General features: G+C 57.7%; 1 protein-coding gene across 5 annotated transcripts in view; it reads right to left on the bottom strand.

Annotated features, from left to right (window-relative positions):
• TESC (tescalcin) overlaps positions 1-14,933 on the bottom strand; it is a 59,464-nt gene that overhangs the window by 9,305 nt on the left and 35,226 nt on the right. For 2 of the 5 annotated variants that reach the window (XM_058691161.1, XM_058691164.1), the window contains exons 3-6: positions 9,477-9,557; positions 5,145-5,284; positions 3,474-3,535; positions 3,264-3,371 (exon numbers count right to left, since the gene is read on the bottom strand). In XM_058691161.1, the coding sequence (XP_058547144.1) occupies positions 3,264-3,371; positions 3,474-3,535; positions 5,145-5,284; positions 9,477-9,557 (391 nt within the window). The remainder of the gene's footprint in view (positions 1-3,263; positions 3,372-3,473; positions 3,536-5,144; positions 5,285-9,476; positions 9,558-14,933) is intronic. The other 3 variants (XM_058691163.1, XM_058691165.1, XM_058691162.1) reach the window with 2 other exon arrangements.

Here is a 14,933-nt window from a genome sequence, read left to right as displayed (position 1 = left end):
TCTGGGCACACATGACCTCATGAGACCAGAGGTGGGGCTCCTGCCCCTCGTACGACTATCTCGGGCTCTGGCACAGCTAAGGCTCCCCAGACCTCACCCCTGCCTGCAGCACTCTGACCGAAAGCCCGGCTGCCGTCCCGTGTCCATCAACAGAAGACTGGCTAAATAAACCGTGGTCCTCCATGCTATTGATTACCAAGCATCCATTAAGAAGGGGTCGATCCCTACATGCAGATATGGAAAAGGCTCCAAGATGCATAGTGGAAAAAAACAAACACGCAGAAAGAGGTCTGCAGATCCGTGCACGCATTCCAATTTCTTCCTGTATCGCTAACCAGACTGTCGCCATCTGTCCTGGGGACGTGTGGGGTCAGCAGAGGCAAAGGAGTCCGGTCAGTTCCATTGTGTGCACGTCAAAAATAAAAGACACACGTGTACGTCGGTGTGTGTTGGAAAATAAACTCCAGCAAGGATGCTTCCCTCTAGGGAGGAGTGGTTGAGGGGGAGAAGGGCACAGAGAATTCACCTCTCTTCCTATACCTCCCTGTAATTTTTTTTTAACCTTTTTAATGTTCTATTTGTTTTTGAGAGAGAGAGAGAGAGAGAGAGAGAGAGAGAGAGAGAGTGTGAGTGGTGGCAGGCGGGGGAGGAGGGAGGCAGAGAGAGAGGGAGACACAGAATCAGACACAGGTTCCAGGCTCTGAGCTGTCAGCACAGAGCCCGATGCGGGGCTCGAACTCACAAACCGCGAGATCATGACCTGAGCCGAAGTTGGATGCTTAACCGACTCAGCCACCCAGGCGCCCCTAGAGTTGTTCTGATGTGTATTTAATAGCAGGCACTCAGTGTCTGCTATTCGGGTTCTGTTCTCAGTCCCATTTTACAGATAAGGCCACTGAGGTGCACAGAGGCAAGGCCACCTGCCTGCCCAGCTGGGAGTAGCACGGCTGACTCCCAAGTGTCTGATAGGATTCTTCACCCTCTGGGGTTTCTTTACACTTGTTTTTAACACAGAAAACAAATCTATATATGCGTCTTAATTTTGTAAATGTGACTAGTTCTCCAATCCCCGGGCGGGTCCCTGGGGCTCCCTGCTCCTCCCGCCCAGGGGCACAGGGAGAGATGGGTGCCCTCTCTCTGAAGGCAACCCCCGGGTCCCCTGGGGCAGCCGAGGGGAGCTAATTATAGACCAGGCTCTGTATCCTGGGGGGAGGGGGGAACCCAAGCTGAGACCCCAGCCAAGCAGCCCCACCCTCAAGCCACAAGACCGTCCAGAGAAAGCACTCTGGGAAGAAAGCACTGCTCCGATCAATAACCGGCTCTGGAAGTCCATTAACGCGGGGCGATGGATCGGCTGGCTTCGGTGGGCTGCACAGGCTGGAACGCTCGGCGTCCTCGGAGGCCGGATGGTATTGAACCGCGCGGCCGGCCCTCACCCTGTGCGTGCGTGTGCGTGCATAGCTCATGTTTATCCGGCTGACGTTGACACGAGAAAACATTTTCAGAGCACACGGGGGACCCGTAAGTAGAGAGAGAGGCTCGGGACACACACCCGGGAGGCGGCCACGGGCTCTCAAATACCCCCGCTTCTGAGGTCATGTGCCTTTTATGCAGATGAGCAGCTGCCAGCTGCCAACAGTTTCACTGCAGCAAATTAAGGAAACTGTCACCGGTTGCCACCGGAGCGAGACGGGGAGCAATTTGGAGGAGGAGAGTGTAATTAAGTCAAATGGGAATTTGGCTCCACGGCACGGCAGGGGGATCCCTGCGCTCTCCACGGAGGTCGCCAGCCCTTTCTGCCGCAGTTAATCTGCTGAGTGGGGGGGTGGTTTCACCAAAGCCAGACGCCTCCCCCTGGGCCCCAGAAGCAGACCGATAAAATGCAGGCCAATAAAATGACCACAGCCCCTGCCTCTGGGAGCAGGCCCCGGGTGTGCCAGGACCCTCGATGGCAGGCCGGGGGCACAGACAGCAGGTTCCGGCAGGAACACACCCCTCCACTCGGGTCGTGCTGAACCCAACGCCATAAAGGCATCTAGAGCCACAGCCGCTTTAAGCACAAGGTGTGAAGAGGTTGACGGTTTGGTGGGACCCACCGAAACGCTCAGGGAACACAGTCATCGAGATGGTCGGGTGCCCGTCCTGTCCTCAAGGTCCCCCGGGGCTCAAAGCCACTGTGCCGGGCTAGCCAGGCTAGACCCGGTCCTACGAGAGTGTGTCCAGCGGGCACAGTAAAGATCACTGCCCCCAATTCCAGAAAGTTCCTTATGTCCTCGGGCCTCAGTTTCTCCACCAGTAAAATGGGACTAAAAACCTATGAAACAACGCACGTCTGCACAGGCCGTGCGGTCACACTCAGGGAGAGGAGCCTACTTGCGGGTGCCCCACACGCCCGACAGCCACCGCTCGCCGGGCCCAGTGCGGCGACCGCTCGGTTCACCGTCTGTTTCTGGGCCCCTCCAGTTAACGGCTCTTCACTGGGGACCATCCCGGCCTCCTGCCAGGGACATCTGGCCACGTCTGGGGACACCCTTGGTTGTCACGACTAGGAGGGGGTGACTGACGTCTAGTGGGTGAAGGCCAGGGGCGGGGCAAAACACCCTACGACACACAGGACAGTCCCCACCACGGACGGCTGTCCCGCGTGGCACTCTGAGAAATGACCCAGCCGTTTCCTACCAGCGCAGCCCCGACGAGCACGTGTGTGGAGGCTCCAATGCTCCCGCCTGCCTGTCCTCCTCCCCTCTCAGCCCTGCCCCAGGCCCTCGGCGGCCACACGTCCCCCTCCACGGCTACCTGCCTCTGGCCCCCACATCACTTCTGGGGCCGGCCGGGGGCTCCCCCTCCACAGTCGCCAGCCCCGAGGCCAATACCCCCCTCCTCTGTCCCGTTTACACGTGCCCCCCCACTCCCGGCTCCACACGGGTCCCCAGACTAGGTGGCCCTGCTGACCCCTTCTCCAGACCAGAAATGCCCTCCCAGCCACTCGTCGTCAACTGCGTGTGGCAGCTGACAGCAGGGCTCGGGGGGTGGGAGGCTACAAACTGCGGGGGCTTCCTGGTGGGGTCTCCACTCCAGGGGTCTCCCCAGGGTGGGAAAGCAGTGGGGTAAGAGCAGCGAGTCGGACAGGCACCACCAGGCCTTCCAGAAACACGGACCACAAGCAGGGCAAGGTGTGGGAGTTAGCCAAGGGGCAGGGGAGGGGACCGGAGATTCTGGGGACCTGGCTCCCCCTCCCCGCCCCCCTCGGGGACCTGGCTCACCATCTGCCCCACGCACACGCTGGCCGCCTCCATCATGGCCCCGTCGGCGATGGAGCGGGCCGACTCCTTCTCGATGTGCGGGTTTCCCGACAGCAGCTCCTCTACCACCTGCCGGGCGAGTAGACACAGGGTGACCTTGGGCCTCCGTCCAGGCCACGGGGCGGGGAGGTGCCAGGAGCCCTGGCCCATGGGCAGAGGAGCATACTTTACATTTCGATATTCCTCCAGGGTGATGCGGCCGTCGCTGTCCGAGTCATACATGTGGAACAGAACTGGGGGCGGCGGCGGGGGGAGAGAGAAGGGCTTGGTCAGACGAGCCAGGAGGGGACCCCCGGGTCCTCCTGCTCCCCCAACCTTCCTGCTCAGAAAGCTACCTCCAAATGAGCAAAAGACACCCATAATGAACCCTAAACGGCAACCGTAGGGGTCAAGGGCAAAGGCCATGGGTCCAGACCGCCTACTTCCTGGCGGGTGGCCTTGGGCAAGCGACCTAACTCCTGAGCCTCGGCTCGCCCACCTATAAAACGAGAGCAACGACAACAACAGTGTCCGCTTCGAGGCGTCCCGAGGGCTCAGTGAGCCACCGAGCTGGGGGGTTAGGACCAGCGGTCCCGGCACACTGTCAGCGCAGATGCGACACTCTCGTCGAAGTGAGGACAAATCAACATGATCCCCAAATGTCATTTCCTCGAAGACCCGAGAAGGCAGCTACCATCGGCAGGTCGCGGACCCCGCTGCCCATGTTCCGACCCCTGGCCGGTCTGAGCCGGTCCCTGGTGGGCCCGAAGGACACCAGCACCTCCTCTCCTCTGGTTATCCCACTTGGCGACAGTCCTTTGTTCCTTCACTGGCATCACGCAGCATCCGGCAGCCCAGAGAGGCCAGGAGCCGAAGGGGGGCAAGCCCTGCCCCAGCGGCTCACCCTCAAGCTCACAAAGTCCCCGGCCTTAACCCCGCAGGGATCAGACGCCCTGAGCCACGCAGCGTGTGGCAAACGTCATTTCTTCTCATCCACACGCGACCCCGTGAGGCAAGGCTGCCCTGAGCCCGTTTCACAGACCGCACCGTCGAAGCTCAGACAAGTTAACGCGTTTGCCCACGGCTGCCCCATGAAGGGAAGGGAAACCAGGGGCCCCCACGACCTCTGACCTGGCCCTTGGAGCAGCTGGGCCGCCACCAGGCTGCCCCCGGTCCACGATGCCGTCGGAAGGCCTCGGGCCACCCAGCCCGGGAAAGTTCCCGGCAGCCCTCCCGTCTGCGTTCCAGAGCTAAATACAGCCCAGTCCCCGTGTTTACATGTTCCTGCCGATGAGGCTGAGCCTCGGGTGGGGTGGGGGCGGGATGTCAGGAGTCGTGGGAAAGTCCACACGGGGGACGGACATGTGACGCATGGGACCCTGGGACCCTGTGCTGCTTGGCCAGCCCGGATCACAGCCAACCCCGCTCCAGAGCCCGGAGGCCCGGGGGGTTCCTCCAGGACATATCAGCCAGAGGCTCGTCCCATAAACTTGGCATTTGAGGCGCCTCGAGGACGAGGGAAGCTAGGGTCTCTGCCTATGTGACCTCACTGAGCCTCACAACGGGCTGTGTTCACCATCAGCACGTGTCCTGGTTCAAGGCCACACGTCTGCCTAGTGGAAGGGGCCCGACTGGAGCCCAGGTCCTTGCTCTGTTCCCGTCACCCACTCCACCCCCCGCCATTCTCCCAAAACACCAGCTGCTGGGGGGTGTCCACGAGGAGGCCACCACGGCGCGGCCTGGGAGGAGAAACACCAGTGGGGGCCTTCCCGGGTGCCGTAACCTGGGACCGGCGTCCCCCCACCCACCCCTCCGTGCTCGCCCGCTGCCTGCCGCAGGGGCGCGGCCCCCATGCTCACGCACATCTCAGCTTCTCCTTCCGGCACAGCTGCACCTGCTCCTCGTCCATGGTGGTGTCGATGGGCCGGAAGTAGGACATGATGGTCAGGAAGTCCTCAAAGTTGATCTCGTCAGCCAGGCCACTGGATCCCTTGCGCAGGTTCCTGTGGGAGCAGAGACGGGAAGTCAGCAACGGATTAAACGCCGGATCTTACCCTTTGAGCACCGATGCTTCAGAGAACTCGGCCCTTCTGGGCACACGCCTCGCCCACGGGGGCCGTCCTAGCCTTGGGTTCTGTTTCCCAGCAACCTGCTTATGGGGTGCGGGGCAGCGGGGGGGTGGGGGTTGGGGAGGAGGTGCTGCCCTCCCCGAGCTCAGCATGAGGGGGGCAGGGGGAGACACAGTTGCACTGCTGTTGGTGAAGGCCGGGGTGGAGGGCTGCCTGGGTGCTACAGTGCGCGGGGCGGGGCCCTCAAGGGTGGGGAAACCAAGGCACCAAGCACTTCAGTAACTCACCAAACTGACCCTTTCCTTCAGATCCAGGGCGGGCAACCGCGGCCCGCGGGCCAAACCCTGCCTGCGGCCGATTTTTGCACGGTTCGTGAACCGAGAAGGGCTTTTATGTTTTCGAATGGTTGCAAATAGGTTTTCGGGGAGAAAAAAACCCGAAACGGTAGCAGCACTTCAAACAAACTTTGGTAAAAATCACATAACATTTGCAAGTCAACGTCTGTAAATAAAGTTTTATTGGCACACAGCCACACCCATTCATTTGCTGTCTGTGGCTGCTTTCCTGCTACCAAGGCAGAGCTGAGCAGCCCTGACAGACACCGCGTGGCCCACGAAGCCTAAAACATTTACTCTGTGGCCTTTTGCAGAAAAAGTTTGCCGACTCCTGCTGTCTATCAGCTGCCTCAAACTCTAGCACGGTGGTCAGCTTGGCTGAGTAATCGCTTTACTACCAAAGTGAAAAGTCTACTCTTAATTTCAGGGTTTTTTTTAGCAAGTCAAGGCAGGCTCCAGGTGGTCGCTGCTGACCTGCTTTTCAGAAGGGGCAAGAAGGGTTTGTGTTCCAGGTGAGGCTCAAGCTGGGTCAGCCTCGTGGCTGGCCCGGTGCCAGGCATACAGCAGGCGCTCAGCAGATGGGCAGTTTCCCTTCTCTTCTGCAAAGATGCCCAGCTCAGACACTATTTTTCATCCTTAACTTCCCGAGGATCCCGTAAGATGGAACCCTTCGAGGTGGGGAAGGACCCTGCTCACACCGCCCTCCAGACCGGCTTCTCCGTCCACAGTCCTGTTCCTGAAGGGTCTCAGGAGGCAAGGCTGACCGTGATATTTCGTGGGAAGAAAATGCTGTCTCTGCCCCCCGCCCCCCCCGCCCCCCCCCGCTCCAAAGTCCTTCTTCACCACGCCCCTCGGAACTTCTAGGACGAGGAGTGAAGAACTACGGGATGTACAGGCTCTCAGCTGCAGCGTCCAGGCTGTTCTGGGGACTCGCTGGGGGAGCCCTTCCTCAGCCATCCCCTCTTCAGAGACTTCCAGGCTGCCTGCCCACTCGCCTACCCGCCACGGCCACCCAGCTCCGCCATTCCCAGCAGGACCCTCCCCCGCTGTGCTCCAGGAGCAGCCACATGGGCTTTTGCAAAACGCAGATCAGACCCCACTGCTCCCCTGCCCGAAGCCGTCCAGAGGCCTCGGTTCTCAGGGTAACCCCAGCTCCCCCACCTGCTATCCCAGGCCCGGAAGGCAGGTATTGGTCTCACCAGCCACCCCAGCCCTGGACGACCCTTCCTGCCGCACTCCGGCCCCCACAGGCTTGTCCGGATGTCTATCTTCTGGACACTCAATGTCCCCCGACCACCTGACATCACTTCCTTCCCCCTGTGGCAGCACCGCGTCTGCACCAGCCCTCCGCCAGCTGTCCTAACTCCGGACCCTCCGAGGAAGGGGGGGCCTTGTCCCTCCTGCCTCTCACTGACCGCCACGAAGTCCAGTCCCCGAGCCAGACAGAGGCCTCAGCTCCGCCCCGCTCCCACACCCCGTCCCCTCAGCCGACACCGGAATGCCACCCGAGAGCTGAAAAACCAGCTCCTGAGGCCGCTCCCAGTTCCCACGGGTGACGGACGAAAGCCAAGCTGCGACCTCGGGTCAGATTTAAGGCCCCCAAACGTTCTCGCCCATGCCAGGAGTGCCCTCTCTCTCTCTCTCTCTCTCGTCCGAATACGCTCCCTGCTAGGGCAATGGGGAGGAATGAAGGACCAGCCTGCGGGTTCCCGGCCCAGACTGGCTCCCGCAGGCCCCGGGGAGCCGGCTTTGCTGGTCCCTCCGGGGCCACCACCCTCTCCCCACCCGAGTGGACCTCGTGCTACGGGAGACACTGGCCCCTCCAGCTCCACCCCACGGAAGGCTGGGGCCCTGGTGCCCGGCCAGCTACCCAGGTGGCCAGGTCCGCACGGAGCCTTTTGGAAACAAGCGTCCCCTTACAGACCCAAACGCGGCAGGCACGCGGACAACACGCACACATCCTCACCCCCCCTTTGTCGCGCCAGGCACCACTAGGCTCCGGTCACCCTCTGCCATCTTCCTGTGACACCTTTCAACCCTAGACCCCCCGACCCATATCAACTCCCCCGGCACCCCCTCCCGCCACCTGTCAGCCTCACTGCCCACCGAGGCCTCCCTCCGAGACCCTTCACGCAGAACCAGGGTTACAAGGAGGTGGGGGCTCTGAATTCCAGCCCCACCTCCACCACGGACCGTGTGCCTTCCCCCGGCGACGGGACAATCTGCCGTGAAGGTTCCTTCAGCGCCAGCTCATCACCTCCAACCCCAGACCGGACTCTCACTCCGTCCTCCGGCATCCCCTCCCCCGTGGCGCAAAGCTGCCCACGGCTCTCCGGCTCCCCTCAGCAGCCCTGCCTCCAGCCTGGGGGACCGCAGGACGCCCCCTCCCGGGCCCCGGGCCCCTACAACACGCTGGCGGCCAGAGTGTGCGCTCCGCGCTCCACACCCACCTTAAACCCATTAGCACCCCCCCCCCCCACGCTGCTCTCAGGTTGAGGTCAAGACCCCTCTTACTGGTCAAGAGGCTGCATGATGCAGCTCTGCCCTCCGCACCCCTCTCCTCTTGCGTGGCCTGTGCTCCGGCCAGACCTCCTTTCTGCCACACACACTCGCTGTACTTTCTTGTGCCGCAGGGCCTTTGTACATGCAGTTCTGTCCTCCCAGAACACCTCCTCTCTCTGCTTTGCCTCATTAACTCTTGGTCACTGTCTCAGGCCTTGCCCTGCATCTTCCAGGGCAGCTGAGGACTCCTACCCCTACCCCACAAACCTGAAACCTGTCCGGAAGTCACTGCCCATCTTCTGGCCACAGCATGGCTGTTCCCTTCCTCCCTCTTTCTGCCAGTTCTCCCGGTTTCTTGGCCATCTCTGCAGACACTGGCTGTCAGGCATATGGTCCTCGTGTGTTTGCCCACAGGCCCTGGCAGCCTGGAGAGGGCGTACCCGACCCGAATCTTGCTGGAGCCTCAGACAGAGCGAGCCCCCATCCAGTCACGCGAGTCTCGCAACTCCGACAACGCTGGACGGTTGAGGACACGAGCTCTGCTTGGAGCCTCAGCTCTGGGACACTGGCCCAGGTGCACCGCCTCCCGTGCCTCAGTTTCCCTGTAAGTCAGGGCAATGAGCAGAATGATAGCCAACCTGGTACACATCAGATCAGTGTACCCTCAGCAATCCTGCGAGGCAGATGCTATCGTTACAACCCGTTTTACAGGTAAGGAAACTGAGGTAGCCTCTGAAATCACCCTCAACGATCCCCACCTCCTGGCACTCAGCCCCATGTGGTCCCCTCTCCTCGTGTGGGAGGTCCTAGTGACTCACTTCTCATGAAGAGGACACAGAAAAACTGATGGGAGGTCCCTGAAGTGGGGCCTGCCGGCAGCCACATGTGTGAGCTTGGAAACAGAGCCGCCCCCCGTCAAGCCTTCAGATTGCTGGAGCCCCAGTGCCTTTGAACCCGAGAACTCAGATAGTTTGCCCGTGGGTCCCTCATGTACAGAAACAGTGAGGTGGTATTTGTTTTAAACCGCTAAGTACTGGGATAATTTGTTACGCAGTCATAGCTAACTAATACACAGGCCTAGAGGACTGAGTGAGCTGCCCAAAGTCAACGAGCCAGAGTTGTCTGACCCCAAGCTGTGCTCATAACTCCTACTCAAAGCAACCCCTCCTCTGCTCAATGGCTTAAGGAGACATTCGGAGCACACAGCACCATAAGAAGGTACAAAGGGAAAACACTCCCTCAAGGCCAAAGTCATCTGCCATTGGGCCGGTTCAGGGACAAGGGCCCACCTGTTGTCGAAGAAGGCACGGACGATTTTGGAGCGGATCGGGTTGAGCTCCAGGTCAGGAACATTGTTGAAGTTCTCTTTGCTGAGTTCCAGGAAGGAGAAGCACCAGGAAAAGAAGAGGGGGGGGGGGAATCAAATGTCAGATGGCAGGTCCACCACTTATCGGACTGTATTTTTAATCCTGAGCCAATCCCACAAGAAGAGTCCAGAGATGAGACTGGAATGTGCTGCATTGATCTGCCCCACTCTAACCTTTGACCGCAGGAGCTGGGAGGATTCGGAGGCTCAAAGATGCTACGTGTCCTCGACGTTCACCCTCAGAAAATACAGAGACACAAGATGTGCACCCCACCCCAAGGACTCCGAGGCCACCGGAGGCCCATCCCAGACCCCCAGGTAAGGAGACCCTGTTGGGCCATTCTGGAACTGGGGCAGCAGAATGGTGGCTTGGACACCAGAAGATAGTCTGACGAGTCCTCAGTGGGTGGCATGGAGAGTTACTGCGTGCCCCAGCAATTCCACTCCTAGATATACGGCCAAGAGAAATGAAAACACGCATCCACGTAAAGACTCGTACGTGCGTGGTACAGCAGCCTTACTCATAAGAGCCACAAAGTGGGAATCTCCCAAGTGTCTGTGAACCGATGAGTCGATAAATCGCGGTCGATTCTCCAGCCATAAAAAGGAAAGAAGTAGGGACCCACGCTGCAACACAGAGGAGCCTTGAAAACACTAGATGTGCTGAGTAAAAGCAGCCAGACGCCAAAGACTACACGGTGTGATTCCATCTACACGAAACATCTAGAACGGGTAAATCCGTAGAGACGGGAAGTAGACCGGTGGTTGCCAGGGGCTGGGAGAATGACGGAAAGGGACAGCAAAGGTACAAGGTTTCTTTAGAGGATGATCAAAATATTCTGAAATTGACTGTGGGGCTGGACACACACCTTCAAGGATTCTAAAAGCCACGGAATTACATACACTTTTTTAAGATTTTATTTTTAAGTGATCTATACCCAACGTGGGGCTTGAACTCACAACCCCGAGATCAAGAGTCGCCTGCTCTACCCACTGAGGCAGCCAGGCACCCCTGGAATTATACATTTTAATGGACTATGGTATGTGACCTGTATTTCGGTAAAGATGTTTAAAACAACAAAAAAACAAACAACAACAACAAAAAAAAACGATGCTGGCTTGGGGTGGGAGAGGGTGAATTTCAAACCCAGCTACCCTGTCACTGGGTCATACAGGCTGCGGGTCCACAGTCCAACCTTCCCACATAAGGCCATCCTCTGTTCTCAGAACCTGCTTCCTACTCACCTCTTTCTTCTGTTCCATGGACTTCAAGGAGTAGTAGCCTTGAAAGGGACCCAAGGCGCAGGCTGGTAACCCCGGGGAGCAAGGAGGCACCCCAGGCCAGCGAAGAGGAGACAGCAGCTACTTAAAATGAGAATGTCCAGGGGTGGGATATTCATCAGATCTGGAACTCAAAACTAGAACAAAGCCATGCTGGGAAGGAGGAAGTGCCACATACCTGGAGAATTAAGCACTGTTTGAGTTGGAAGCTTCCCGAAGCACATGGCTGACCCCTGTCCCGCCCCCACCCTACCGATGGGGAGACTGAGGGCCAGAGGCAAACGGAGACCTGGTCCTGGCGTTCAGAATCCCCTGCCCCCGTGAGCCCACCCCGACCCCCACGCTCCTTTCTGTCTTTTTCCTGATGCTCCTGGCCGGGCTGGCTGGTGGGGCGCCGGGCCAAACTCAGGAGCCAGTGTCAGTGGATGCCCGCGTTTTAGATTCCTAAGATCCCAGGTCCAAAGAAGGGGTGCACTCAGGACAGTCACCTGGGGGATGGAATACTGTTTGGCCATGACAGGGAACGTAGTACGGATACATGCTACGATGTAGACCAACCTTGAAGACATGGCACTAAGTGAAGGAAGCCAGGCACGGGATGCTCGGGTGGTGCAAGCAGTCGAGCATCTGGCTCTTGATTTTGGCTCAGGCTGTGATCTCGCGGTCCGTGAGTTCGAGCCCTGCACCCGGCTCGGTGCTGACAGCTCAGAGCCTGAGCCTGCTTCGGATTCTGTGTCTCCCTCTCTCTCTGCCCCTCGCTCACTTGTGTTTTTTTTTTTTCTCTCTCTCTCTCTCTCAAAAGTAATTAAACATAAAAAGAAGGGGAGGGGAGGGAAAAGAAAAGAGAGAGAAAGAGAAAGAGAAAGAGAAAGAGAAAGAGAAAGAGAAAAAGAAAAAGAAAAAGAAAAAGAAAAAGAAAAAGGAGCAGCCTGGCTCAAAAGGGCCACGTATGAGAGGACCCATTTATACTTGGTGACTGGAAGAGATAAATCCATAGGGACTGAAAGAAGACGAATGGTTGCCAGGGGTAGGGTGCTAGAGGGGTTGATGGCTAATTAGTACAGGGTGTCTTTGGGGGGTGGTGACAGAAATGTCCTCAAATTGATCGCATACTTTCTTTTAATATGCTTTTTAAAATTCTTTTAAATGTTTATTCTTAGAGACAGAGTGTGAGCAGGGGAGGGGCAGGGAGAGAAGGGGAGACACAGAATCCGGGGCAGGCTCCAGGCTCCGAGCTGTCAGCACAGAGCCTGATGCAGGGCTCGAACCCATGAACCATGAGATCATGACCTGAACCAAAGTTGGAAGCTCAACCAAGCCACCCAGGCGCTCCTAATTACATACTTTAAATGGGTAAACTGTACAATAACGTGCATTATATCTCAGTACTGCATTTTTAAAAAATCCCCGAAAATACATTTAAAAACCAAGAAGCAAAGAACCACTGCACTGTGACAGTATTTACATAAAGAACAAAAGGTACCAACACTAAGCCCTGCAGCTCGAAGTCAGGATACAGGTCAACTGCTTTCGGGGAGGGTGACCAGGAGGGGCCGTGGGGAGGCTCTGAGGCTGAGAATGTTCTGCTCTTGATCTGGGTGTCGGTCATGGGTATGTTCAATCCATGAAAGTCCCTCTCTGTGACCCGACACATTTCTGCTTTTCTCTGTGCACATCATACCCAACTGGAGACAAGAGACAGAATGCCCAGAGACCCCGCATGGGAACAAGTCAAGTCAAAGGGGCCACGTGGAGCTGGAGAGAGAATTCTGGGAGAATGGAAAAGCAGCAACCAGCTGCTCCGTGGCGAGTTAGTACATGAGACCCCAAGCCCCCTCTGGCTTTCGTTGGCCAGAGGGTCACGGCTAATTCCTCCTCAGCTTCAGTTTCCTCATCTGTAAAGCAGGCACACAGACGCCATAGACAGAAGCTTTCACACGCTCGAGAGCATGCAGCATGGGGACAGGGACTCTCATTTCCATAGCCCCACATTCTCAACCTCATATGGCGGGGGGGCATCACAGGTGCTCAGGGAGCGGAGTGGAAGGGGTGGTGAGCACGGGTGGGGCTCGCCTCCCGGTTCATTCTGTCCTGAGCACCTGGCTGGCACCAGACTCAGTTCCCCTCCCAGGTGCCCAGACCTTTAGCTGCTCCCAGGACTTCCCCTTGGATCCTTGGAGACCATCAACCCCCAGCTGTGGCTTGCTGAGCTCGGGAATGGGCTACCAGAGGAGCTGTCCCCCAGAGCTGCTGGAAGGAGCATATTGGGGGACACACCCGGGAAATGGATCTGGTTAATTCCCCGAAGGGAACAGAGACCATCGACAGGGAAACTGCGGGTTGTAGGGGGTTGGGAGAAACCCGGGCCTAGGCTGACTCTGGAAGGAGGCAGGATAGAGGGAAGAAGGACCTCACAGAGCCTGACCAGTGTCTACAGAAGAACGGTAATAAGAAAAGAAGGCTGACCTCCCACTGACAGCAGAGGAGGTGAGGCAGATACTAGGACTCGGACGAGGGCGGTGTCCTGGGTCCTGGCATCACAGCCTTTGGCGGGTCCGTGCAGGTGTCTCAGAAGCCCAGCTGCCCTTGCTCCCTCTCTCCGTGGGTGCCTGCTGGATTCCCCCTCTAATCTCAGCTCTCCCTCACACGGGCACCGTACCGATGCCCCGTGCCTCAGTTCCTTCATCTGTGAATTTGGTGAACACCTAGCACCGCCCACGGCCAAGGGGATGTGAAATCAAGTGTACCCGGGGTCTGGTTCAGGATCTGCTCCTCACCAGGCCCATCATCTTGGGTGAGCCTCTCCACATCTCAGAGCCTCAATTTCTCCTCTGTGAAATGGGGATCATGGGAATGCCTAGGCAGTATCATGGGGTTAATGAAATTATTAAATCCGATAAACGCACATAAGGTACTTAGGACATTGCCTGACACACAGCGAGCTCTTAATTTTAAAATGAGAATAATAGGGGTGCCTGGGTGACTCAGTTGGTTAAGCCTCTGACTCTTGGTTTCGGCTCAGGTCATGATCTCGCAGTTCTTGGGTTCGAGCCCTGCGTGAGGCTTCTCACTGACCGCGTGGAGCCTGCTTGGGATTCTCTCTCTCCCTCTCTCTGCCCCTCCCCCACTTGCTCTCTGTCGGTCTCAAAATAAATGAATAAAAACTTAAAGTAAATAAATATATATGTATACACACACACACGTATGTGTGTATTTAAAAGTAGAATAATAATGCCAGCTAACCTATTACTCCCAAGGTGTCGGTAAGTGCTCTAAGAGATTTACCTTATTCTCCTATAAGGCAGACACTCATCCCCATGTTAAAGATGGGGGAGGGGCGCCTGGGTGGCTCAGTCGGTTGAGCGGCCGACTTCTGCTCAGGTCACGATCTCGCGGTCTGTGAGTTCGAGCCCCGCGTCGGGCTCTGTGCTGACAGCTCGGAGCCTGGAGCCTGTTTCCGATTCTGTGTCTCCCTCTTTCTGACCCTCCCCCATTCATGCTCTGTCTCTGTCTCAAAAATAAATAAACGTTAAAAAAATAAAATAAAAAAAAAAGATGGGGGGAAACTGAGGCAGAGAGCTAAAGAAATGTCTTGTGGCAAAAAAAAAAAAAAAAAAAAAAAAGACACAGGCAGCACTCAGAATCCCCAGGGAGCAGATGCTAGCAAGACTTCGGTCCTGGCTGCCGGTCTCGGGGACACCCGGATATTTGCCAACCTCCTTTTTGAACGAGTCGATTGCAGGCCTCGAGTCCAGAGCCTGGGAGAGGCTGACCGCAGTTTAATGTCCCATAAACGCCAGTTTCGGTCTTGTTTTCCTTCCTCCTCCACCACCCCCCCACCCCCACCCCCCCCCCTCCCGCCAGGTGCCCACTGGGCTGGTAGAACCGGCTCAGCTGAAGGTGTCGGGCCCAGGCTGCAGCCCAGGAAGGGCTCTGCCCCACCCAAGCCCAGGGCTCTGGGGCCACAGCTGATATGCGGTGGCCGGGGGTCGGCCATGGGGCCCCTGTGACCAGCGGGGACCCCAGGGGCACACAACTTGCACACCTGCTCCGGGTGGGGTGGGGGATCGAACCCCGGGGTTTAAGGATCCTCTGCACC

The sequence above is a fragment of the Neofelis nebulosa genome, chromosome 11, assembly GCF_028018385.1.
Source record: "Neofelis nebulosa isolate mNeoNeb1 chromosome 11, mNeoNeb1.pri, whole genome shotgun sequence".
NCBI classification, from domain to species: Eukaryota; Metazoa; Chordata; class Mammalia; order Carnivora; family Felidae; genus Neofelis; species Neofelis nebulosa.
Note: the sequence above shows the minus strand (reverse complement) of the source record. Positions and strands in the feature narration are given on the sequence as shown.